Source organism: Ixodes scapularis, unplaced genomic scaffold (genome assembly GCF_016920785.2).
Source record: "Ixodes scapularis isolate PalLabHiFi unplaced genomic scaffold, ASM1692078v2 PGA_scaffold9__187_contigs__length_104089568, whole genome shotgun sequence".
NCBI classification, from domain to species: domain Eukaryota; kingdom Metazoa; phylum Arthropoda; class Arachnida; order Ixodida; family Ixodidae; genus Ixodes; species Ixodes scapularis.
The window spans coordinates 35,485,643-35,511,225 of NW_024609884.1; the positions used below are offsets into that span (position 1 = coordinate 35,485,643).

General features: G+C 43.6%; 2 protein-coding genes across 2 annotated transcripts; one reads left to right on the forward strand and one right to left on the reverse strand.

Annotated features, from left to right (window-relative positions):
• Window positions 1-1,978: 1,978 nt before the first annotated feature.
• On the reverse strand, window positions 1,979-22,820 carry LOC8030152 (death-associated protein 1). Its single transcript, XM_002409332.5, has 4 exons — window positions 22,553-22,820; window positions 16,248-16,359; window positions 13,161-13,203; window positions 1,979-2,454 (listed from the first exon to the last, which is right to left on the reverse strand). Exons 1-4 carry the CDS (start codon window positions 22,602-22,604, stop codon window positions 2,338-2,340), a joined length of 324 nt encoding a protein of 107 aa, XP_002409376.1. The 5' UTR covers window positions 22,605-22,820; the 3' UTR covers window positions 1,979-2,337.
• A 484-nt stretch (window positions 22,821-23,304) lies between these two features.
• On the forward strand, window positions 23,305-24,194 carry LOC8030153 (NADH dehydrogenase [ubiquinone] 1 alpha subcomplex assembly factor 3). Its single transcript, XM_029971088.4, has one exon. It carries the CDS (start codon window positions 23,483-23,485, stop codon window positions 24,029-24,031), a length of 549 nt encoding a protein of 182 aa, XP_029826948.1. The 5' UTR covers window positions 23,305-23,482; the 3' UTR covers window positions 24,032-24,194.
• The last annotated feature ends 1,389 nt before the right edge of the window (window positions 24,195-25,583 follow it).

Consider the following 25,583-nt stretch of genomic DNA (forward strand, 5'->3'; position numbering starts at 1 on the left):
CCGGTCGAATCTGGCTAAAAGTTTGAAGGTTCGCTGAACCGGTTCGACCCAATCGAACCCTGAAAGTTCAACCTAAAAATCCGGTTTGACAGGACTTCGCGAAACCCCTAGAAATAGCCAATCACTGCTGTCCTTAATTCATTCCTTAGCCATCACCATCCAATCCGAAGCCAACTGGCCAGCCTGTCGCGCATGCGCACAGCAGTCGAACCTGAGTAGAACCTTCGTCCAAATTTTCACAAGTTAGAAAAAGTCGAACCTGGTTGAACTCGAACCTCAACCGGTTTGCGACATCCCTACTTAGAACAATCGGTTAGCTTTTTAAAAAGATTATAATTGTGGAAAATAATCTCAAATGATTGAGGCGTTTTCATCTGAATTGTTTTTCACATACATAGTTAAGCATCAAAATATTGCTTAATCGTGAAATTATTTTCAATGACTTTGAACACAAATATTATATATATATATATATATATATAAAATCCTTAAAGAGGATAATCCAGTTCCACTAGAACACAAGAAGTATCAGACCAACTTCTAAAATGCTATCTGAAAAAAAAAAAAAAAAGAAAAAAAAAAGAAAACCCCCAAAACTTGGAACTTTTAGGAAGAAATTGAGAAATTCAAGCATTTTAGGGCAGATTTCACGACTAAACGGCTGGAGTTGCGCTTCTCATACTTTCTATGCCAAGTTGCTAGGTTCATCAGAAATAAGCCCTCAAAGTTGGTTGCTCGGTTACGAGGCTACATCGAGTTACGACACTTTCTATTTGTATAAAAAAAAAAGCACTTTAAAAAAAAAAAATATAAAAACATGTGCACAATTTGGAAAAAGGACGTAAATAGGAGACTGCATGTGACCTTTATCTACTAATAAAATCAGAACGAGACTTGGTCGTATTAGAAATCCATAAACTTAGAACTCGTAGGGCATGTCTCCAAAATATCAAAACCTGCGCTTTTTGTTTTTTCATTACCGGTTACGTTTGCGGAGACATATATCAGATTTTGCCATAAGGTACTGAAGATGAATGGGCCATTGATTTGCAATTAGAACGTATTACGTTACTCCCGCACAGACGCGACATTTGTACTGCGAACACGAGCCGAAGTACAGCCAGCACGGGCATTATTGTTGCGACCGTGGGACCGCAGCCACTGCAGCCTGATTAAAGCGGCTGCATGGGATTTTAGCTTGGAGGTACAACAAGAGCGAGCGCGAGCAGAGCAAACGTGTCTGTTCGAGTAAAAGAGTAAACGGTTTTTCAACTGAAGCCAGTTGTCCTGTCTTGCATTTAACGACCATACCGCCACCAACAAATCCATAGAACTAAGGAGCGCTTCAAAATGCAACAATTTGGTGGCGAAACCCGGGACTTTTGAAGGTCAGGAATGAACTTAAGGATGGATATGCTAAATACGAAGCGGAGGGTTCGACAGAGTCAGAACACGAAGATCATCACCGAGATTGTGACTGCACTCCAGTCAACCACATTGGATGTTAACTCCACTCCCAGTAATCAGTGTTTGGATCTATCATAATCTTGGCGCAAATGCGCCTAGTTAGTCGTGGCGGGATATAAGCTAACATTGCTGACGGGGAAGTGCAATAATCTTTGCTTCATTACCCTTCGCTGCGATATGTTTGACAAAGACATATGATCTAAAAATAGCATTTGTTTCAACTTTTCTTGATTGCACACCGAAAGTTAGCCCACTCCTTATTTTCACACAATTTGTTCTCGATTCTAGGCGGGCTATTTTTCGGGATATTACAGTATGCGAAGAGGGACTGAGGCATCCAAACCAGCCAAAGTTAAAGTTTCTAAATCATCCAATATTCTTAACTCTATTGAAATAGTTGCTTGGTAGATTAGAGACATCTCAGTCTAACTGAAACTCATTGCTTCGTTTGCTTTTCATTAGACAAGCAGCAAAAAGAGGAACACAAGCAAAAGGAACTACAAAAAGAACCTTTACCAGTCGAGCGGTTTATTTCCAACATTCTACAAGAAAACCACAAACACCACCTTCTTCAGCAGACAAAACAGTTTGGTGTGTATCAACACAAAACCTCACACAAAAGCAAAACAAAGATAAAAGACCCTAAAAATGAAATATCCCACATACTGCAAGACAAAGCGAAAATCTGGAGAAGAGAACTTAACCCGTAATCCCAGAATTACTCAAAGAAAGAAAAACAACAAAAACAAAACACCTCCCTGAAACCAGGGGGCTCGTGAAAGCAAAGTTGGTCCAACAAAGCAGATTTTTTTTTTTTTTTTCCCAGCTATCTTCAAGCGAATGCCATGAGCTTTTGCAGTTCTAAAATGCCTACTTCCTTGGCTGGTGGATAATATTGGTCTTGCTAGCGGCAGGTCTGTAATCGTGCGATGCTTGGGGCTTGTTATGGTATGCCTGCACTGCCTCTGTAGGGAAGTCTGCATCGCCCTGCACAGAAGAAAAAGTCACAACCACCATGGCATCAAGAAAAAAGGTAACTTCCATGAATAAGAGAGAATTCAAGAATACTGTCTTGGCAGGTGAAGAGCTAATATGCTCTAAAGTACAACCAATACAGTTTAGCAGATATGGGGGGGGGGGGGGGGGGGGGGGGGGGGAGGGTCAAGGTTAAAGGAGCCATGCAACGATTTTCCCACTTTCAGTAAATACCACATCGAATTAACCTTTCAAGCTCATAACTAGGGTTCCGTGTATATGGATAAATCCGAAAAACACTCGCCGGTAAATTTAACTCCGAATTTCAAAGTCACAGCGACAAAATAAACAGCAAAAAAGACGGAGCTTTACAACTAAACTTTATAAGACCACAAAAGTCAGTGGTCCCAAGAAGATTCTACTTCGTTTTTTTTTTTTTTTTTTTTTTTTTTAAATCTAGAACTACTGACGAAAGTTTTTTGCCTTTTAGCACGCCAAGGTTCCTTCGGGACAACGGGTGATGGTTACCCAAACCTTATTTATTGTTTTTTAAATTTTTAAAATTTTACGCAGTAAAATAAACTTTGAATTTTAAAGAATTGGAAATCTAACAAAAATAAACTCCGATAAACCCCAAATCCCCCAGCGAAAAATGAACTCCAAAAAACACCCTCCGAATTTCACGAGAAATAAACTCCGAAAACACGGAATCCTACTCATAACCTATGAAGCAAGTATTAGCTTCCTCTTTGCACAATGGCAGTATCAGAAAAAATTGCGAGAACAACGAGCAGTATTCACACCCTCAACCAGCAGCAGATCCACATGGTCACTTGATTTTGTGATGATTTTGCGCAGCCAATGTTTTCTATTCACAACTCCAGCGAAACGGACAGCACCTAGCGGGAAAACAATGAACTGGACGGAACACGTCCTTTCGCGATTTCTACTACTCTCTCGTATCTTCCGTGATTGCATGCTGTTGACAGTTGTCATGATGGCCACCGAAGTAAAGCGATGGAAGGCGAGTTGATTGTGTCTACTGCAACAACCAAAAAGAGAAGTAACGCCAAGGCCACAAGAAAAGATGCAACTCATAATGGCCAAATGATTAAGGAATGCCTTGCATTGCTTCCTATGTTGTGTAAGGCAAACAGTTCTCCGGTGATTGTCGTATCAAGCCTCGTTCAGACAGCTGCATTGCTTGCATTCAGAGTGACCGAAACAACAGCAATGACAAAGTTACCGGGAAAGGTACAAAGTTACCGGGAAAGGTACAAAGTTACCGGGAAAGGTACAAAGTTACCGGGAAAGGTGCTCACTGTACACAACGTGCCAAGCAATGCAAAAAGTACCTTCGTGAAGCAATCGGGAGTAACAACTGTGATGCCATTCCAGTTGTTACTGTCGTTTTCTAGACGCAACTGACACAAATGTGTGAGCCAGCCTTCAGCGTGTTGCCTAGGTTGCCCTAAATGCAAACTATGCAACCTTGTGACCCAACCCTTGAGCTTTTGTCAATGCTCAACAGGGTGGTAGAAGGACAGTAGGTAGTCCTTCCATAGGTTCCCCAAAAAAGGTTAACCTACTGGAAGATCGCTTACACCAATACACCACCGCAGGTTTTGAATGTAGTGGATAAAAATTTGGCCAAACTATATAGAAGCTAATGCTTGCTTGCTTAAACCCTAGAGTTGTGCATTGAGCTGGCACATGGCATGGCACAACCTGTCTTTGGAGGTTGCCCTAAATGCAAACTATGCAACCTTGTGACCCAACCATTGAGCTTTTGTCAATGCTCAACAGGGTGGTAGAAGGACAGTAGGTAGTCCTTCCATAGGTTCCCCAAAAAAGGTTAACCCACTGGAAGATCGCTTACACCAATACACCACCGCGGGTTTTGAATGTAGTAGATAAAAATTTGGCCAAACTATATAGAAGGTAATGCTTGCTTGCTTAAACGCTAGAGTTGTGCATTGAGCTGGCACATGGCATGGCACAACCTGTCTTTGGTCGCCGTATTTGTCGAGCGCGCTGAGTGCGTTTCTTTCTGAGCACCGGTGCACTGCAAAGAGGCAACACCCGCGGAGCTTGCTTCCGCAGGTGTTGCTTCTCCGCAGTGCACCCGTGCTTGGCGAGATGCATACTCAACGGGGCTCAAGCAGGGCACACATGAGCTACGAAAACGGGCACAACGCGAAGATTTCCGCAGTAACTTGTGCGGATGCTGCAACGTGGCGGCATGCCATAGGTCCACGTCACAGCATCTGCGCAAGTTGCTATGAATACGGGCACCACACAGAAATTTCCATAGGAACTTGCGCAGACGCTGCGACGTGGCGGCATGGCATAGGTCCACGTGACAACGTCCGCCCGAGTGGCCATTAAAACTGCTGCGCGGTGCCCGGTTTCATTACTCACATGTCCCCTGCTTAATAGTCCACATTAGACAACTTATTGGCCGATGAACACACTTAATTTTGTTTTGAGTTGCTAAACAGTTCATAACAAACAAACTTTTTGAGGGATAAATAAACTTATGTCATACATTTCACAAATGTTTCATGTGTGGCATACCTGCTTATGATCAGTAGGCCTATGTAGAGGAAATCATCAAATACCTGCTTTATATGTGTAGCCATTCATATGGCAAATCACTATTTTATCTTTCATCATATTTAGATGAACTTCTGAAAATTCAAACAAAATTTGTGGCTTTCTGGAGTTTGAAATAATGAGTCTACTGTACAATAAGCGCCCACCCCTCAATTTTGTAACATTCGGAAAATACGTGAAGGACATATTTTTATATGTTGTAGACCTAAGAAGCGCCCATCCCCCAGTTTTACATGATCATCTCCTAATTTTGAGTGGGTGCTTGCTGGGGATTTTTCGGTAGTCTGCTTTTAACATTGCATACTGTAAACGACTAAATTTTCGCGAATGTCGCGAATCGCCTACAATTCGCGAAAAATATGTCCTGCAAACAATTCGGGAAATATGTGAAAGCTACGGAAGCTACACTCGATTCCCGAAAATTAGAACCAGAGAATAATTTCAAATTTTCAGCTTTGGCCCGATTCGCGAAAATTTGAGCCTGTGAAAATTAAGTCGTCTACAGTATTTACACTGCAACAAAGAAGCTTCTGGATCAGTGGAATTGTGTGCGAGTATAGTGCCAGTATGCTGGTGTAAGTGAGAAGCATTTGAACCCAATATCCTTGCATGGCTCCTTTAATGTATGTTAGAGCCTGGAAAGGTGTACAACTTGTATAATACCCACTCTCCAAGAGGAATACTTCCAGAAAAGCTTGTTGTACATTTTTTTTCTGTGTATTTTGTACTGCATACAATAATCTTTTTTATGAATACTTTTGTGCTTAGTACCAATCTTGCTATCACATGATTGTTTCTTACAACTGGAAACCTAGGAATCGCACCTGTTAACAGGAATGAATGATTGGTATATTTCTATGATAGACTGACACAGCCCAAGTTTTGGCACTGTACCGGTGGTACATTGGTAGTTCTGTCATAGCCATTGTCACTTGCTCAGCCTGTGCCATGCAAGAAAAACAAAAACTAAAAAGAAAGGATGAGGGCAGACACCTCCTTTTGAGTTCTTGTTTTGCTTGCACGGCATGAGCCGAGCGAGTGACAAAGGCTGTGATGAGACTACCAACGTACCGCCGGCGCAGCGCTGAAGCTTGGGCTGCGCTGAGCGAGGATCAAATACAATAAAGTAGGACGCACACCCTCGCAGTTTTATCGGTTCCCATGGGTCTCCTGGTGGCGCAGCATGTACCGAAAGCAATGCATTCCGCTGTTCGCATTTTATTCGTGCTTAACAGAAGAGGGGGAGGTGTAAAAGTAATGCCTCCCAATATTTGTCTGAAAAAGTATAACACGTTTATATTGACATTCACTCCAACATTTTTGACAAACACTTAGACATTTTTTGCAATAGTCTCCAATGTTATCAACATACTTTTACCATTGCTGACAGATATGTGGAATTCCTGGCTCTTAAAAGTCTCTGCTTTGACCTTGGAGACAGTAAAAACACTGTTTTGGCTCATCGTTATCAACAGAATGTGTGTATTAACAAGCCAAATAGGTGGTAGTCAGAAAATGCCAGATCTGCACTATGAGTCTGATGACAAAGGACAGTTCATCCAAATCGCTTCCCTTGTGTATTGGCTGGTGGGAGGTTGGCATGTTCCTGGTATGCTAGATTCACAAAATTCATTTTTGTTTGAATACCTTATTTTTTTTTTTTTTTTATATACCACTGAAAGTTTCATTGTCTTCCCTCGGTATAAAATTTTGCCTATTTGCCTCTAGACATCTGTATGGGTACAGGCCGCCCAACCCGGCCCACGAGCCGGACTTCACGGTTACATTCATGAAGGGCCCCAGACCAGGCACGGGACTCGCACTCAAGTCACAAAGCAAGTCAAGCCAGCCTTTAATTTTTTTTTTTTTTTTTTAAGCAGCAATGCTTTTGGAAATTTGTTTGGGGTGTCGGGGGAAGGACCACAGTGGGGGAGACCCAAAAGCTGAAAGCGTATGCGTGTGTGTGTGTATGTGTGTTTGCACGGTTCGGTCTATGTGCACCTAACACTCATGCAGAACACCAGCGGAGCGGCCAGTGCAGTGTTCATTTTCGTTGCCGGCGTCGCCTTCGTAAAATCTCTTCTCTCCATCAAGCCACACAACACACATACGTGCCTACACAATGCCCCTCCCGCCAGGCATAAACCATCTGTATGTACGAGTGTGTGCATCCACAATATGTGTGAAGAGGTTCCCCCTTGACCGCAAAATACCACGGAAGCACCCGCTTCGTTCAAGCGCCCACTATTAACGTGTTCCAAACATGGGAATTCTGTAAATTATACGTAAAGCGACCGACTTGACCGGACAAGCTCTCATGTCTAGATTAATCCAATTTCTAGTGAAAGTGGGGTAGGTGCTCCCCCGGTATTTTAAAATATATATATATGTATATATATATATAGACCAACACGCGGCCCTGACGTCACGCAGCTGCGGTGGCGCTGTCGTCGGCACTGCGCATGCGCATGCGCTTCACTTCACGCGAATTCGGCTTCTATGCAAGCGCAGTGCCCACACCTTGTGTGGGCAAACGCGGGCTTGTTTGTAAACAGCGTGTCGGTCGATATATATATATATATATGTATATAAATAAATATCTTTTTTGTGCAGTTTGGTGGGCAATTTAGAACTTTGCCCGTCTTGTCCAAACCCGTCGCAATGTTTCCCTTCCTTTTCAAATTTAGCACATGGTTTTGTTTGTTGTTGCTAGCTATTTTTTATTTTTTCATTCTTTTTGATATGCAGGTTTGGTCGCCATAAAAAGACAGTGGGGGTGAATTTTTTTTTTAATGCAAAAACTGTTTTGTGGAGCGAGTCAATGTTATCAGCTTTGGAACTGCGCCAAACGGCACCTTAAGTTCTTTTTCCGAGTCAAGCCAGCGGCCAGCTATGAAACCATGCGCAAAGCTAGCCAACGACACCTTTTACACTTCAGTCCCATTGGCTGGCACGCGTCGACAAGGCTCCCATTCGCCGGACATGCAGCGCCATAGGGTGGCCGGTCGTTGAAACTGATGCAGGGAGTCAGTTTCAACGACCGGCCATCCCATGGCGCTGCATGTCCGTCAGCGCACCAACACGCAGAGAGGAAGTATGATGTACATGCTTTCGTATTCACAACTCATAAGAAGTGCTTAGGTGTACCTCGAGCCCTTTTTTTTTAACAAGCTGTCTAGGTTTGCAGGTTAGTTAGACTAATAATGGCAAGAAAGACAAAAAGAAAAAAGGATACTACAATCGAGAACCGTAGCTAACATTTGTATAGCATTGTCAAGTGAGCTGCCTTGACGCGCAATTTATGAGCTATTCATACTGGGCAAAAATAGAGCGGGCCTCAGTGGGCACGTGAAAATTAGCGTCGGGCCGGCTGTCGAAAATTAATACCATGCCACGGGCGGGCCCGGGCCCAAGAGAGAGCAGGCCGGGCTGGGCCAGGCTCCTAAATATTGGCCCATGCAGACCTCTAGCTCTGGCTATATACCCCATCTTTAGTATTTCCTCTTTTGCAAGACTTCTTTTTCTCTCAGACCACCTTCGTCACAAAACACAGTCAGGATGATTTTGTGCACACAGGGTTGCTTCTCGAACTTTTATCACCTTGGTGAACTAAGTTAAAGGGACACTGACAGGGTATTTATGCTCGCCGAGGTTTTTAGTTGTACGTGACATATGAGAGCTCAACTACCCAGAACAGAATTTGCGGCTCGAAATTCGGTTTTTTTCCGCCCGAAAACCGCCGATCAAGAACTGGCCGGTTCGAGTCTCGCTCACTCTCTTTTCCGCGGTCACGGGCCGTTTTCTAAGGTATCGATGCGACCACCAAATTTAATCAAAGTCGTGGGTCACTGAAAGCACACACTCAATATTAAAAATAGAAAAAAATATAAAACCCATTTTTTGTGGCTTCTAAAAAGCTGCAAATACGTTGATTGAAAAAAAAGTTCCACAGACAACCGGAAGCATTCTGTGCGTGCGTCGTTTCGCGTATCGTGGGACTCGCAGGGACGGCGATGGCAGCGGACGACGGGCGTGGGACCTCTATTTCAAAACTGTCGTTCGCGGTACCGGCGAATTTTGTCTGCCTTTAAAAGAGAAATTTGGGACTGGTCAAAAGAATTGGTATTCATCCCGTACGACACGCCCGACCACCAAGCCGATTTGCACGAAGACGTCGCCGAGCCGTCGCTCCCTTCTCGTGGCTGAAGACATCGCTCGCGCAAACGTCAAGCGCGACGTGTCTACTTCGAGTGGAATATGCACGCGTACGATTTCTTTACTAGGTGAGAATGTCGCCAATGCGTGGTGCATCCCGACTTCGACCCGGGAGTGCTTTTGCTAGAGGAAAATCGGCAGCAAACTTTCCAACTTACAGTTTATCGGCTGAATTATTACTAAGGAAAAAGATACCCCATTTTCGATATGCCCCAGTAGCTCAGTGGGAAAGACGTCCCCGTAGCACCCGGTAGAGCCGGGTTCAAACCCCCGTGAAACTTTTTTTTTTTTTTTTTTTTTTGTAAATATTTTCTGATGTCTACATTTCTTTTTTTTTTTTTTTTTTTACAATTATTACTGAAGAAACAAAAAAAAAAAAGAAACAAATGTTGTGGACGACACGTCGCTGAATTAGATGGTATGGGATATCCTTTTTGACACCTGCGAACTCAATGTAATCACTTTCCACAAAATACAAGGAGCATATAAATCAGGTAGCGTCCGCTTTCCGAGGTGCCCGTCAATGGTTTACAGGAATTGCAGCCAGCCATTGGTCCCGATCCCGTTGATCTTTCGGAAACTCTGTCGCACAATGCCACTTCTGTTTCGGACGCGGGACATGTGAGCCAGCTTTTCACGCAACATCTTGGGTGTATTCTTTTCGGAGCCGATCAAAATTCACCACGGGCACTCACTACTCATCTCCAACTCCTCAATGTACAAGACAACTCATCTTGGAGTAGAGAACAACGAGCGGAACATACATAACTGCAAAAGAATCCCACGGCGAGCAGTTCCCAAACACCGCATGTCGTCTGCTACCGGGAAGGAGAAAAAAAACAAAAAAACACACGGTCGGGTGTAGCCACGTGACTTCCGCCACTCACTCTCTTCTCTCCACTTCTCCGACCTCCGTCGGGTTTCGGTTTCGGTTTCGAGCAGTTGCGCCTTTTGACTTTATTAAAAAAATACGGTACTCTGTTGCAAAATATTAATTGGGTAGTCCCCCGACACCATAATGAAGCGCCTGGCAAAAAATTTAAAAACAAATTTGGGGGGTGTCAGTGTCCCTTTAATGCCATGCCATTGATTGTTTCTGTTTCCGGCTCCTAACTGTAAACCCATGTTTAATTACAAGATGTGCGTGACAAAAATGAGTCGCCTTCGTCCTTGCAGGGCTGGAAAAGTTTCCCATAAATTGGGCTCGCTTGTGAACATCGGTCAACATTTCCAAGACCCATTGTGCACAAACCTCACTTTAGCCGAGGTTCCTAACAACGGCTATCACAGTTACACTCCTGTGGTGCCTACCAAAATGACATTTTCAAATTCCCCCGATTTTTCCAGGTTTTCACATTTTTCCCGACTATTTTATCAAAATACCCAGACCAACTCCTAAGGGGACAGAACATGTTTGGACACTAAAATGCAATTTAGTTTTTATCTGAAAACACTGACATGTCTGACAGGGCAGTAGTGACCACGCACTGGATCACCTTACAATGTCCATCAATTCTTGGATATTCTTTGCCGAATAAATGTGTTATTATGAACAAACCACTCGGCAAACTTATGTCCTTAAGATGGGTTTAAAGTTATGGCAGTCCTTTTGTGGTTCTGTGCAACTCAACCACTTTCTTTTTGTTTCACTACTTCAGGCACATTATCTCAATTTGAATAAAAGAGGCCCGTGAGTCTGCCTCATTCGGAAGTCTTACTTTCTTATCTTTAACAAAATACTTATCAATCGCTGTTGCTCAGAGGAAGGAAAGCTCAATTTCCCTGACCAATGCCGATTGGGGTACAAACGCCCACACCTTTCCAGGCTTGCCAAAATACCTGACAATTCCCGGTTCGTAAACACCCTGTGCTCCATTTCGTACAAAGCATACAATGCTATTAAAGCCACTGGACCAGGCGCGTAGCTTTATCTAGAATCTCATTTGCCCGCACTCTCATAAAATAGTGACGTTAGATTGAGCAGTGCACTTGCGCCAGTAGCTTCGACAGTTTCTTACTACGTACGAGACGAAGCATGTTTTTCAAATAGACCAGCTGAAAAATGTGCAATGCCCTCTGCTGCCAAAAATTCTGGGAACCAGCTGTACAGAGGCAGTTGTCGCAGACAACGGAGGCGAGCGAGCGAGCGAGGACAGCCCGGCAGCTGTTCTAACCTCTCTTCAGCGCCACATGGTAGACGCTATGGGAGCAAGGAGGAGCATACAGGACTATTCCATACCTTGCGGAATTGTCTTCCAGAACATTTGCAACTGGACTATTCCAACTGCAACGCACAATTCCTGAGCTGCGATGCGTCACAACTTCGTTATCCACCGTCAATGGGATGGTCGCTTTTGAGGCTCGTCTCCAAAGGTTATTTTGCCACCTCTAAAGTGTATTGACCACTATGTAACCACAGGCATGCTGACACTAACAGCTCCATACACACTCTTTGGGAGCATGTTATGAATAGGTTTCACGTTGTATGCCGTGCAAAATTCAACTACCACCTTCACTTGTTCAGAAAATGCTAGCCTTGAGAGTAACATGCTAGCATTGTGCACCAATGCCAAGGAAAAGGACAGTGATCTGCTGATATTGACAAGATTCCAAAGTTCCAGGCCAGTCACCGACAACACGAGAGTGCTCTCGTTGCTTTTCCTCTGCGCTTTGGCTGCGTGTGATTGCTTGAGGCATGCAAGACACCGTTATCGAAGGTAGGACGCTCGTGCTGGGGCGGGGCAACTGAAGGGCCTCCCGGCCATTCTCATCCTGACAGCGACTAGAGGTACTTTGATTACAAGTTTTAGTCTACTTATGAATCCACCACACAAGCACGCAAGTGCTTTCGTGAGGCAGAAATCAATGTATGTGAATAATCTTGTGCTAATAAAACTATTATTATTATTATTAACTAGTCTCATTTATAAAGGGCCCTCCTTTTATTGCAAAACACGCTTCTAGTGTTTTATGGACAAAAAAAAAAAGACAGAAAAATCTGCCTGTTAAGGGGGGACACTACCGGGGTATGCCAACTTTTTAATCGCTCACTCAACCGGCATGATATTTGCAGGTGGTGTTTGTAGCCATATGGGAGGAGATCATCCAAAGTTTCAGCCCTGTGAAACGATTTTATAAGGTACTATACCCCCAGAACGAAGTAAAGCAATGCTTTTCATGGAATCTGCTCAATGAATCTATCGTTGAGAAATGGTGTTGATAACCACATATTTTTCTGGTGGAATGCATACTGGAATACCTGTTGCCGGTTGCTATGAAAAGAAATTTCAGAAAATATGCATTTTTCAAGTTAAAAAAGTTTATGAAAAAAAAAAGTTTTTCTTCACATTTACCAAGTTTTGCAAATGACAATTTTTCACAATAAAGGAACATGAAAATGCAAAATCTAAATTCATAGTAACCGGCTCCATAAAATTTTGGCATATAAGCCACAAATACTAAGTCTCTGATAGTTTCATATTGAAAAAATAGTTTTATTAAAGTAAAATTTATGCCCAAAAAGTGGAACGGGGAAAAACACATTCAAAGTGCTTGAACCTCTACATTTTATTTAGCAACGCTGGACTGAAAATAATTTATAAAAAATAACTATGCCATGTAAACAAATGAAACTGTCTGGGAATAGTCTCTAGATGTTGATGGATGTAAATGTGGCATTTTTCAAAATCAACATTTTTTACAGAAATACATTTTTTCTGGATAGTGTCCCCCCTTAAAGGTTTAGTTGCATTTGATGTTTAAATTCCACATTTTTTGGTCAAAACTAAATTCCACAAAACAATTATTTGGCGGGTAATTGTATGTCCTTGTTGTTAAAATGGAGATCACCAGAAGTGATTGAAAATACATGAAGGAACAATACATACCCTGGCTACCACTCCTGAAATCATGATGTGCTGCTTTGGAGGGCTGCAAACAAAGGAAAATGGTGGTGAGCAAGATCAAAAATTAGAAATAAAATAAAGCAGATTTAAATAAGAAGGCATCCATTTATTTCTCCTGCATTCTAGACTCGGGATCCGAGACCCGAAAAGAACATGCATACATTTCACTGAATTAGTAGTGGAGTCCTTCGAAAGTTTCTGCTGTTATGGTCGAATTGCAATGTATGGATTGTGAAAGAGCCAAACTTTTTGTCACTCTTTTAGATGAACAGCCCACAATTTCTGAAATCAAATTAGATTCCCTGTACCAAGACAACAGCATGTACTTTAATTGAAAATATGTGGCCTTCCCAAACAAAAAAATGAAGTCCATCAATCTATAACAAACTCAGCTCTGTTACACCACAGTGCGGTGGTGGCGCGTCGGGCGCACTTTCGATCTGGGGCTGTGGGCACAAGTCACCATGCAGGATACGCATTTGTGTTGTTTTGGAAAAAAAAAACAGACAAAAACCTGCCTTCTCGTCAAAACGTCACGACTGGGGCTGTACCAAAAGTCGGGAAGGGTATGAAGGTCAGTTTTCATGTGTTTTCTGTCTGCTTGTTTCCTCCGAGAACGTGGATAGGGGCCGTGAAAAAGAAAACCAGATGCCGTCGGACCACGACTGCTTGTGCGGGAAGCACTTTGGGTTGAATTCACGGATACTTGTGGGCGGGCGATTTATTTGTGCTGTTCCAACATGAACGCAGGAAAACTGCCAAGTTGTACCGATTACCTGTGGACTACATTCAGTGTCTTCAAGTTCCAACGGCCACCTGATCGTTCAAACTGTCGTCTGCTCTTTCAAACATTTCTGCCTATTGTCATCTGCTCGTTCAAAGTTCAAATGACAGCAACCTGTAGACCACACATTGACCCGGTAATTGCAATAAGAAGTAATTGCAGGCCTCAACAGACTTTCCAGGTTGAGGGTTGGTTGGGGTAGGTAGGCTTGGTGTAAACAGTAGATACAAGGAGATGTAGATAATTGTTACCAGTGGCCACCACCGACTTGTTATGCCTGATTCACTTGGTCCAATTCTGCTCGCGATTTTCAGTATTGACATCGACCATCTCAGCTATGGTTCACGCTCTTGCAGCCCAAGCGACGTCATGATTGAAAATAGAGAGCAGAATCTCATCATGCGAATCAGGCTTTAGCGTCCATTCTGCGGAGTCCATGCGGAATGAATAGCTGCATGTCATATTATTCACGCGAAACTTTGCGGTGTAATGAGCCTCACTAATTTTGCTAAAGCCGCTAAAGTAGTCGACATTGTCAGGCAGACATAGAATCAGCAATTCCAATGCGACGAGAGCACAGGGACTCACACTGACGCCGACATTGTAGTATTCCAATGGTTTGTTTATAAACGACAGTGACCCTTTTGTCCACACTCCATTGTGCATGCGCTGCGCTGGTGGCGTCTGCTAGGGTTGCTCAGTTTGTTTGTAAACCTGAGTTGGTGTATACCTCAGTTCCTTCCTTATGCCATATGCAGTAAAATGAGCACAGATGGAAACAATTGCACGTTTAAGTGATTAAATATAAGCAACATAAAAAAGGAGTGCTAGATTTGTTTTCAAGTATTATCTAAGACTGGGTATTTCCAGAAGAAAAGGCTGCTCGATTGGCGGCCAAAAAAATATGCTTACGATTTTCTCAATGTCCAAATAATTGGCGACTTGGCAAAAATTATTTAATGGCACCATTTTATGATTCACATGACTATATCTTTGCAGTTAGAGAGAAAGGGGGAGAGAAAAAAATGGTGATTTTGGAGAGATTGGCAGACACAACTGCACTGTCCTGTCACTCATAATTCGTTTTTCTTTCAGTGAAAGCGGGCAAGAAAATGCAATTTACAATAAAATCCCGCAAGGACGCCCTTTCCAGACAGCGTCCATTCCGTTTTTTTGGCTAAATATCTGTAACATAAAAATGCAAAAATATCCCCCCCCCCCCCTCCCGATTCTCGTCGAACATTACGTCATGTCCAACTGGAATCACATCAACTCCGCAATCTGCCATGCCAGTATGTGTGACAAGCGAGTTCACAGCAAGTTCCCGTATTATGTCTGCGATCTGCGTGCGCATAATCAGTTCCCGTGACATGAGAGTTCGTAGCGTGATCCTGCTTTTTTTTTTTGTCCACGACACCGGTTCTCGTGGCATACAAGTCTGTAGCCAGTTTCTGTGTGTTTACTGCACCATGAAACATGAATCCTATGTATCCGCAGTCTGCTGTATCTTTTTCCTTGACAGAGGAGTTTGTAACAAACTCCCGCGTGTGTATCGCATTGTGAAAATCAAATGTGCCATGTCCGCGATCCGCTTTATCAGTTCCTGTGTCACATGGCTTGTAACAGGTGCCCCTGTGTTTATCATTTTTTTTATAAAATTTTGCTGTCTCATTGTGAAAGATAGCCCACCTCATGTTTTTCACCATTTATTTCTTCGGTGGGTGCCCTTATGGGATTTTATGGTACATTGTTTTCTTACAGAAACACTGCACTTTCAGTTCCCTTTTCTAATGTTCTCATTGCTATAATGCCCAAAGAGGCAGCAAAGCTCATACATAAATATATAAATAATGACATTGCTGAAATTAAATGATGAGATTTCTACATCCCCATTTCTAGTATACAAGGATAGTCAGTTCTTAGGCATCAACCCAATAAACTGGGCTCACATGGCAAACTACATTTGGTTAGGGCACCACAATAGCGAACTTGCTGTACTCATGCAATAAAAGGGCATGAAGGTAGTAGTAGCTAGTGTCAAGAACCTAAGAAACTAACTCCTCCTAAGAGACGAGCCGCCAATGTGAAGAAGCCGAGAAATAAACTTTTATAAAAAGACATGCAGATGCTGCACCAAGGTCTCACTGGAAATTCCGTTTTGAATGCTCACGTGATGGCAGAAAAGCGATTGAAGAGCTTTATTTGAACCCCTCAGCTCCCATGAATGTGATACTCTAACAGGTATGAGTGTAGAGTGATTTTGGCAGAGTGGAAAGTGGCATTACCTGGTGGACACCTCCACAGCAGCCTCTTCTCCCTCTTCCTTCTTCAGCTCAGGTGCCTTCTCGTGACCGGTGCACACTTTATGCTGAGTGATGCGCATGCCACCAGCCTTCACTGCACGGCACAAAGCAATGAACAACTCTTCAGAATCTTCACAAAAGTAAAAGCAATCATAGGGAAGCCTAAGGGACTACAATGTGCGGCAGGTGGAGATACACATGGTCTGGCTGGTCTGGAGTACCTCATTATCACCATGGGGTAGGGGCTCACAGCTTCCCTCTAGAACAAAGTGCCCAGATGCCTTATTCAGGAAGGACAGTCACATTTTTTACAGTATTGGTCCTGCTGTCCCCTCAGCCAGGTCGTGGGACTATGTTTCGTCACACTTTCTCTGAACCAGCCCCAGTTCCCCTACTGTAAGTCTCACTTCAAAGACAAGCAGCCCGCGGCACCCGTGGAATCCTAGTGCTACTGAGCCTCTCCAAGCACATCGGTGCTCACTTCAGTGATGGAAGTGGCAGTTGGCCTTTTGTAGCAGGTTTCTTAGCAGGCAAAAGATTGATTTGGAGCAGCCACCAACACTTTTGGAGCAGATGCCAACATCAACTCTCATTACTTAAAAATGAAAAAAAAGAAAAAGAAAAGAGAAAGGAATGGCATAACTAAACGTTCATCTTTGATATTGAAGCATATTACTTATTACCTTTTGTAATAAGAATAGATAAGACAAAAGAAGAACAGTTTTTTTTTTTGTAGAAAGAGGGCTGAGGTGAAGAGAAAGTTTAATTTACAAAGGGTATTAAAAAATTTTTGTAAGATGCATCATAATGCAACAGTTCACTCTCTTTTACACTCGGTAGTTCACTGAGCGTGTAAGTATAATTTCTGTAAAATGCCCGCATATCCGTTAATGTGTATCAATAAAAATATGTCCCCTAAGTTTTATGAACCTAACCAACTCAAGACTCTTCTATCATAAACTTCAAAAACAAGCACCCACAAATATTATGAATACCTACACTTGTGCTTTAAAAGTGACACTGGTCTTTAGCATTGTTGGAACCAGAGTTAGGTCAAAGTTTGCTGCTCTTTAGATCGACAGCTACTACCGTAACTATTAAAATATAGACCAGAGTTTCTTTCTCATTCTTCCTAAAGCTTCCTAAAATCAGATGCAACCTAGAATCAAGATGAAAGAATGTAGACCTGTGATAGTACTGTACCTAATTTCCAAACATTTGACACTAACCCAGGCGTTCCCCCCCGTCAGCCGCTATTCCTAGTACTCCGGCACGTAGCCAGGATTCTGTTTCAGAGGCGGCCCGCCCATGACAAAATGCTGCATGAGGGAGAGGGGGGAGAGGAGGTCCCAGCAAAATGGAAGATTTCGGGGGGGTCACGCCTTGTGCCACCCCCCCCCCCCTGGCTACGTGCCCGAACTCCGGCGCAAAGCAGTGAAGCTCAACGCGCACGCTGGTTAAAGGTGGTAAAGGCTTAACGTGAGCGGCACAAGTGCCATGGGACAATGGAACCTCGGCACAGAGACATGTGGCAGGCACGATAATTAAATGATCTCATCACGAGTAAAGGAACCTGGTCTCGTCTCTTCCAGTAGCTGCCATCGCCTGGAAATTTGACGATGTCGGTGATCAACCGGCAAGCGTGGTTAATGATTGTTGAGCAATCTCTATACTTCGTTTCACCTTAAGCTAAAGCTTCACCACGTGAAACAGGCGCAATGCTGGCGGCCAGAAAACGTGGATGATAAACTTTTCGTACGCGTTTTTCGACAGCCAGCAATGTGCCTGTTGCACAAGTGGAAATTACAGTGTGACACACTTACCCCGTGCTTCAAAGTTTTCTCAAATTGACCGATACAGTGGATTTAGATGACACTCGGCAAGTTTCCAATTGGAATCATATGCCTTTTTCTACTGTATAAAAAGATAATTAACAAATTTTAGTGAATTACCCGATGTACTGTGACAATCAGCACCCTACATTACGCCCCCAGGACATACAACTCACCTGTACAGGCCGGATTAATCTACCATTCACAGAATCTTTTAAAATGCATCTGTCCGAATTAAAATCAAACGCCGTGTGCATTTGTACCACCTGTCTTTCCTCCTAGCTCTGAATATTAGGGCTAACCAATAATACTTTTTTTTTTAGAGTGCAGCTCTTAGGCGCCCGTTTCCAGCTTAAGCGGCGTCGCCGTCGGCATAACCGTGCGTTGCATTATGGGACGTTTCCCATAATGACGTCACACGTGACGTCACGAGGGCAAGATTTCCCCGCTAATTATGGCGGGAAATTTTTCCGTTAAATTTTCCCACTATATTTAGTGGAGAACTTTTTCCCACTAAATTTAGCGGGGAAATTTTACCCTTCCGACTGTCACGTGACATCACACGTGACCCTCCCCTCCCCCTCGAGAGCTGCGCTCTAATTTGGCATTACAGAGAATTGTAAACATCTCATTTCTTAATTTTATGCTCTGAACCATCTCGGCACCAGTGGGACGCAATTCTTAGCTAAAATGGTATTTTGGCGCAAGATGTAGCAGACTTCCTCTCACGGTGCAATTTGGCACAAATGGCCCAGTACTTTCATCACTGTCACTCCGTAATAACTAGTCTGATGAGTGAACGCTGAAATCGTTTGCCACCAAGATACTAACATTTGGAAGTACACAAACACACAATTTCTTTTTTTCTTACTACGCTTAGAAACGTCCAGATCCAGACTGTCTTACATGATGCACATGAAGCACCAATCGTTGATTCGTCTTCAACAATCTTCACCAATAACGAGGCGAGTGCCATTTCACTCAATGTAGTGATGGAAGCAGGCACTGACAATTTTGGAGCAGGTGTCAACACCTGCCAGCACATTACTTGAAAATGAAAAAGTGATTGCATCGCTAAATGATTTCATCATTGATAATGGTTGGGGGTTCCTCTCTGATACTAAAGAATATTTCTTATTACCTTTTGTGGTAAGAATAGATAGGATGCACACGGAACACAGAGCCTTCCATTTAGAAATAAGATTCTGGTCAGAGTATTATTTAGCCTGTAAATATGATTTTTGTAAAATGCCAGAAAAAAAACAAACAGCATATCTGCTAACATGCCAATCAGTAAAAATGCACCCCCCAAGTTTCATGAATCTACCAAACTCAAGACTCTAATATCATAAACTGCAAAAACAATCACCCATAAATATTACGAAGACCTACACTTCTGCTTTAAAAGTGACACCGATCTCCAGCGGCATTGGAGAGTGAAGTCGTCAAAGTTTGCTGCTCTTCTGATTAATAGCTGCACAGGAACTACGTTGACTACCATATTTATACAAATATAGAACCACATAGTTTTTTCTCTTCCACAATGCAGCTCTTTTAAAAATAGAGGTCAACCTACAATCAAGACCAAAGAAGGTAAACCTATAATAGTTGTGTGCATAATTTCTGGCTGACATGGGTGAGCACTAACCCAGGCGTTCACCCATGTCCCAGCCACTGCTCCTATACTTCGCTTCAGCTGAAGTCCAGACGCAGCTGATGCTACGAGCTGATGGGAACAATCGGACAGCATCAAAAGCGCACCATCATAGTGTTCATGTTCTATCATTGCAGAGCCACATAATAAACACAAAAGCCTAGTGAACTGCGCTTCTGACGCTGCTTGATTGGTCCCATTACCTCGTAGCATCGGCTGCATCTGGACTTAAGTTGAAACGAAGTATAGCACTCTGGTGGAATGAAGCTCGACGTGCACAAGCCGCTGGTGAGAGGCGGCACAGAAGCATGCGGCAGACATGATAATCACATGATCTCATCAGGAGTACAGGACCCTGGTTCTGTCTTATCACAGTAGCCACCATCCTACCATTTTGCAATGTTTTCTTGCGACTTTTAGCTCCCGACAGAAGACATTGTCCGGAAATTTAGACGATGTCGGCGATCAACCTGCCAGTACAGCAACCAGCCAGCGTGGTTGATGAGTATCTCAATACATTGTTTCACCATAATTCAAAGCACAGCTACGAGCCAATGGGACCAACCAAACAGCGTCAAAACATCTTGCCGTTCATGTTCTTACATCGGCTAAACCAATCAAGTGGAGCGAATGTCCCGTGACTTGCACTTTTAGTATGCGTGTTCGTGGTTGTGTATGTTCAAGCCTTCGACTGTGCTTTGTCTTAAGATGGAACAAACTATATGGTAAGTAGAGAAGCTGTAAAGTAGATATTTGTACAGTGGTAATCACACTTGTTCATAATGTGAAAGCGTGCGGCTTACTCCGGCGAGCACTCAACTGGTGGCATTCGTGGCAACTAATTTAATCACTGGAACATTTCGCACGAGGGGTGTCCTGCCTACTCTTTTGGGGGCCGCCGACACACTTTATGCCGGCTTAATAAGAGTTATGGTGAATAATTTTAAAAACACAGCATTGCAATCTTATTTTTTCTTGATAGTGACATAGTTGATAAACCCTCAGGCTTTAGTTTTCTGTTCTATTGATAAGGCTTTATGATGGTTGCAAAGAGTGTGATAGGGTTTCGTTCGGCTGGGCTCCGCGGCCACTGATAGAGCGGGCAGGACACCCCTCGAGCAAGTTGCTCCGTGTTCCTCCACATGACTAGATTAGTTGCTGCTAATGACACCAGTTGAGCACTCGCCGGAGAAAGCTGCACACTTCCGTGTTATGGACAAGTGTGATTACCACTGCACCCCATTTTCCTTTCCTTCTACTTCTCCGAACATTAGGGTTGACCAACAATAAAAATGTATTATTGCTTTGCGTCCCATTACTAGTGAGAGGTGGCACGGAATTACGCCACACCCATCTCGATGCAGGTGTGGTGCAATTCATAACAAAAATGGCTCTTTGGCGCAAGATGTTGCAGACTTTCGTTCATGGCTCAAATGGCACAGCGCTTCCATCACTCTCAGTGGACACGTGTCTCTGGCAAAAGTGGATCCCTTTTTGACATTGTCAGTGCTCGACCATCACGAGTATGGTACCACTCGCTCACCCCACTGGCTCAGCTAATTAATGATTGGTACTCAAAGTGCAGGACAGAGTATACATGCAAGCATTCTGCCACCTCTTTGTAGATGTCAGACTTTGGGGTCTGATAAATATAGTCGCTCAATCTAGATTACATGCAACGTAAAGAGGAAGCAAGGAACCAGGATGAAATCAACCCCCTTCACTTTGCTGCTGTTGAGTATAAGAACAAAGTCTCAGAGGCATGTTACATATTAACCAGGTATCCACAAAAAACAGGAGGGCACTTGATACAAATTCAATATCAACACAAAATATGCCATGTTGTTAATATATCCATATAAAAGGCTTTAACGTTTTGAAGAAGAAAAATAACACACTTGGTTTGCCAATTCACATTGTTTAATTTGGTTTCTTGCGTCTCCAAATTTTCTTAGAAAATATCAGCATCACATGGTCAGTAGCAATCACGAAATACGACAAAGCGTCACAAGTCACAGCTTTCTCCCCTTCGTTTGCTTAGTACCTGTACAACTCGCTTATCCAAACATACCGAAGAGATTACTTTATTGCATAAACTGCACTAAATCGACCCGTATAACATAAAAAAAAAATGTTGAATAGAAACGAGAAATACAGGTTTGACGCGCTTGCAATTTATCTACGTGCTTGCCGAGCTAAGCGTGCGGACCAGTGAATAAGTTTCCAAGGTTAACGTACTGACTTGAACAGAGCATCATAATTTCCGCTAACGTGTCACTTTGCAATTTCGAGACTGTCACATTTATAAAGCAACCCTGAACATTTAAAACGCCCTCGAAGACGAAGAGACCAGCCACTATCTTTACACGTGCTCAGAAAAAGCCCGTCTTCGGACCCGTTAAGAAATGCGTAGCTTCTGACACGTAACAAATCACAAAATATTGCGATAAGTTAACGAGGTAGTGTTAAAATTATAAAGCATACCACGGTAAAACTATAAAGTTATAAAATTATAGAAGTTTCGCGGGTTGCCCCTCCCCACGCCACCGACTTCCTGAATGCCATTCACAGATCGCAAACACGCAGAGACGTAGGTCGTCACCGCAGTCTCGGGTAATTCTACGATCAGGACTTTGCTATGCTGGCGTTGCACCGTAGAAGTGGCCTATCGCAAGCGGATACCTTAGGCGAGTCAACACCACCGTGGTGTTGGCTTCATCGGTTCGATTTGATCTTGCAACGTGTAACGTGGTGCAACCATATGCACAGTTTGTGCACCGATCGAAGATGACTTGTTTTACCTGCGGGTGGATGGCCAGCTTTTAGCTCGGTGGTCTCTTCAACCGTAGACATGCCGACAACTATCAGAGCTTACGCTAGACAATGTGAACTTGTCGCACAATTTCTTCAACCAAAAGAACTGGACGCTGACTGAGTCAACACTGCGCGACTACTACTGCGCTTCTATGATAGACCTTGGCCCCTTGGCCGCTTGGAGCTGTGGCGCTGTGGCTTGAAGTGCTTGGCTGGCTTGGCCCTCTCTAAGCTGTGGGATCATGGGAAAACACACACTCACAAAAACAACTGGCAGTTTTGTTGGTATTGTCTTCTGTAAACAAGTCACGATTACTTTTCAATTTTGGTTTGTCTATTTATTTGTCTTCATTTGAGATAAAGAGTTTGTCCCGAAACAAAAGCGCAAGGTTTGGTTTGTTTAAAATCGACAAAATCAGCAATTCAAAGCCATATGTTCTGAACAGTTCTAAACTCACTGAGCAGTTAAAGCCTTTAAACTGGATGATGTGTGGCGCCACCTAATCCTCGATCTCAAAGCTTTGTTCTAGATTATGCATAAAAACAAAATGTTTTGAGCGAAGATAGTTTAAAAACGTGCATAAAGCAAGGATGTAATAGGTGTATTAAGGACATTGATTTACGGTCGTTGTTGAACTAAAAGCGTTGCGCTTTGTTTAGTGCCAAGCGCCACCTGTAATATTTGTTTCTCCCGTGGTTTCTTTTTCTTTTTTGCTAATGTAGCCGCAGCCGAGCCGAAGCCAACATTGGACCGCACCTGGCCTGGATCGACTACCCACCCAACCACAGTGCACCCAACCAACCACCACTCACGGTGACCCACCGCAAGTTCAGCCAGCAAGCAACACTTTGCAGAGTTCATAGAATTATTGCGGTGTAGCTAAGTTGCTTTGTTAGTATACTTGATACGTGGGAAAATGCTTTCGACAACAACGCGAACTCTTCTCACGAACGTCTTCAGGTCGTGTCGAGGGACACTTCGTGGGTTCGCGTACGAAGGTGACGGCAAGACCACGGTTTCCGTACTCAACAAGGACCGAGACGATGTTTTGTTAGTGGATTCGTATTCCACGGTTGGATTTCGTCTAAACAACGGGCTCTATGTCATCGGTCCGATGGCTCTTTTCCCGAGGAGTGTCCTGCAGTGGAACGTGGGTTCGCTGGAGAACGTGCCTGAAGAAGCGTTCTCGCTGTTCACCTTGCTTGAGCCAAAGATCGACGTTCTGGTCATAGGAATGGGCGACAGGCACGAGAGAATAGACCCCAACCTAGTCAAGTTCCTCAGGTCCAAAAGAATCGGCCTCGAGGCGCATCCCACCGTGACAGCGTGCACGACTTTCAATTTTCTCAATGTGGAGGACAGGAATGTGGCAGCCGCCCTCATACCTCCGACAAGCGTCACAACCGGCGACGAAATCTACATCCAGAATGACAGAATCCGAAGAAATCTGTTGTTGGGAGAGTAGGCGCTCACACCCACTTCGCTTGTGCAAGTACAATTTCGGCCCTCACGTGCTCGTATTGCAGGTCCCATTGCCGCGTGCCACTGTGAGTGCCAGTCTTTTATATAGCTGCCGCGTAGTCTACGAATTCGAGCAATAAATGCTACACGTGTATAATGCATCTAAATACGCCTTTTATCTGCTATGCATGGGAAAGCTTTAGGGTTCATTAAAACCATAGGTAACCGTGGCAAAGGCTCGCCTAACAACATACCGGAGTAGGCCGAATTTCTGGTAGGACCTAAAATTGTTCGTCAACACCCCATCCTTCAGCCAAAATGAATACCTGTTTCTGTCACAAAGCTCTCAGTCGGATTTTCACCAGCCTTTCTGCAATTGGTTTCCCTCTATGGAACACGCGAGCTGCAACTTATCTCCAGTGTTGGATAAAGTACATCTAAAAAATACTTGAAGTAAATGTCAAAGTAATTAAGAGGTTATGTACAGTCTCCTGCAATATGAGAAACCCCCTGGGAGTGCGTGGTTGAGATGATGGCTGGTGGGGGCACTGCGCACACTCTGAGCAATGTCGTTCCACCGCCAGGGGAGGACTCGCTCAGGACTTAGCTAAAGCGCATTGCGTGCTCGCCACAATGGCTGTCCAAGAGAGACCGGCCTGAGCCAAGGCAATTATTCTGACTCTGTTAAAGTGTGAGATCTGTGCCATCCTTCCAACCAACAAATGCACTCTTCAACCATTTTATCTTTAATAATAGGACTCGGGTATAAGTTTAATATTTGCTTATTTGGCAGTGCCTGTTCTGGCATTTTATACACGAGAAACAACTGATAAAAAACAGTGATGACCAGCTTGTTTTGAGCCTTTGTGACCAAATCTCTCGGCACGACGCCAACAAAGCACGCTCTTCCGCTAAACCGCAACCTAAAATTTTTAAACATGTTCAGGCCCGTTTGAGCCCTGAATGGGTGTCCTCCCCGCGAAGCGTAATGGAATCGCCCAGAGTGCACGCAGCGCACCCGCCTGCCGTCGCCTCTGCCATGCTGTCCCAGCTGGTTTTTCATATTGCAGGAGGCTACTTCAAATAAAGTAGTAAGTACACCAGGTACAATGGACTTTAAGTACAATGTACTTTCAAAGTAAAGTACAAGTACTTTTTAACACAATCTTTCATGATGCCCTTTCATTCCCCTACACAGTACTAATGCAGCTAATTGGGATACATGGTTTTGCGCAAAAAAGACGGACACAAGAGAGAAAACAGACACGAGCTAATTGGGAGTTTTTGTTAACATTGTCATACCTGCCAACTCTTCCGAATTTTTCGTAAAATGTACGAATTGGGACTAATTTTATGATTTTATGAATCTTGCTTCAAATTTTATGTGAAAAAATTATAGTTTTATTTTTAATATTTTTTGTTGTTTGTTTGTTTGTTTATTGTGGGATGTCGGGAAGGGGGGAGCTAGGAGAAATGTGGGCCTCCGTACAGGGGCAATTCGCTACCTTGTGACTACCGCCACAAGAGGGTGATAGGTGCCGTCCATGGCAGCGTCG

Excerpts from the sequence above, each read along its gene's own strand:
- LOC8030153 (XM_029971088.4), top strand. The coding sequence starts at position 23,483 with ATGCTTTCGACAACAACGCGAACTCTTCTCACGAACGTCTTCAGGTCG.
- LOC8030152 (XM_002409332.5), bottom strand. The coding sequence starts at position 22,604 with ATGTCTACGGTTGAAGAGACCACCGAGCTAAAAGCTGGCCATCCACCC. Across the intron at positions 16,360-22,552 it reads AGCTGGCCATCCACCCGCAG|TGAAGGCTGGTGGCATGCGC; the intron begins GTAAAACAAGTC and ends TGTGCCGTGCAG. Across the intron at positions 13,204-16,247 it reads GCTGTGGAGGTGTCCACCAG|CCCTCCAAAGCAGCACATCA; the intron begins GTAATGCCACTT and ends CTTTGTTTGCAG.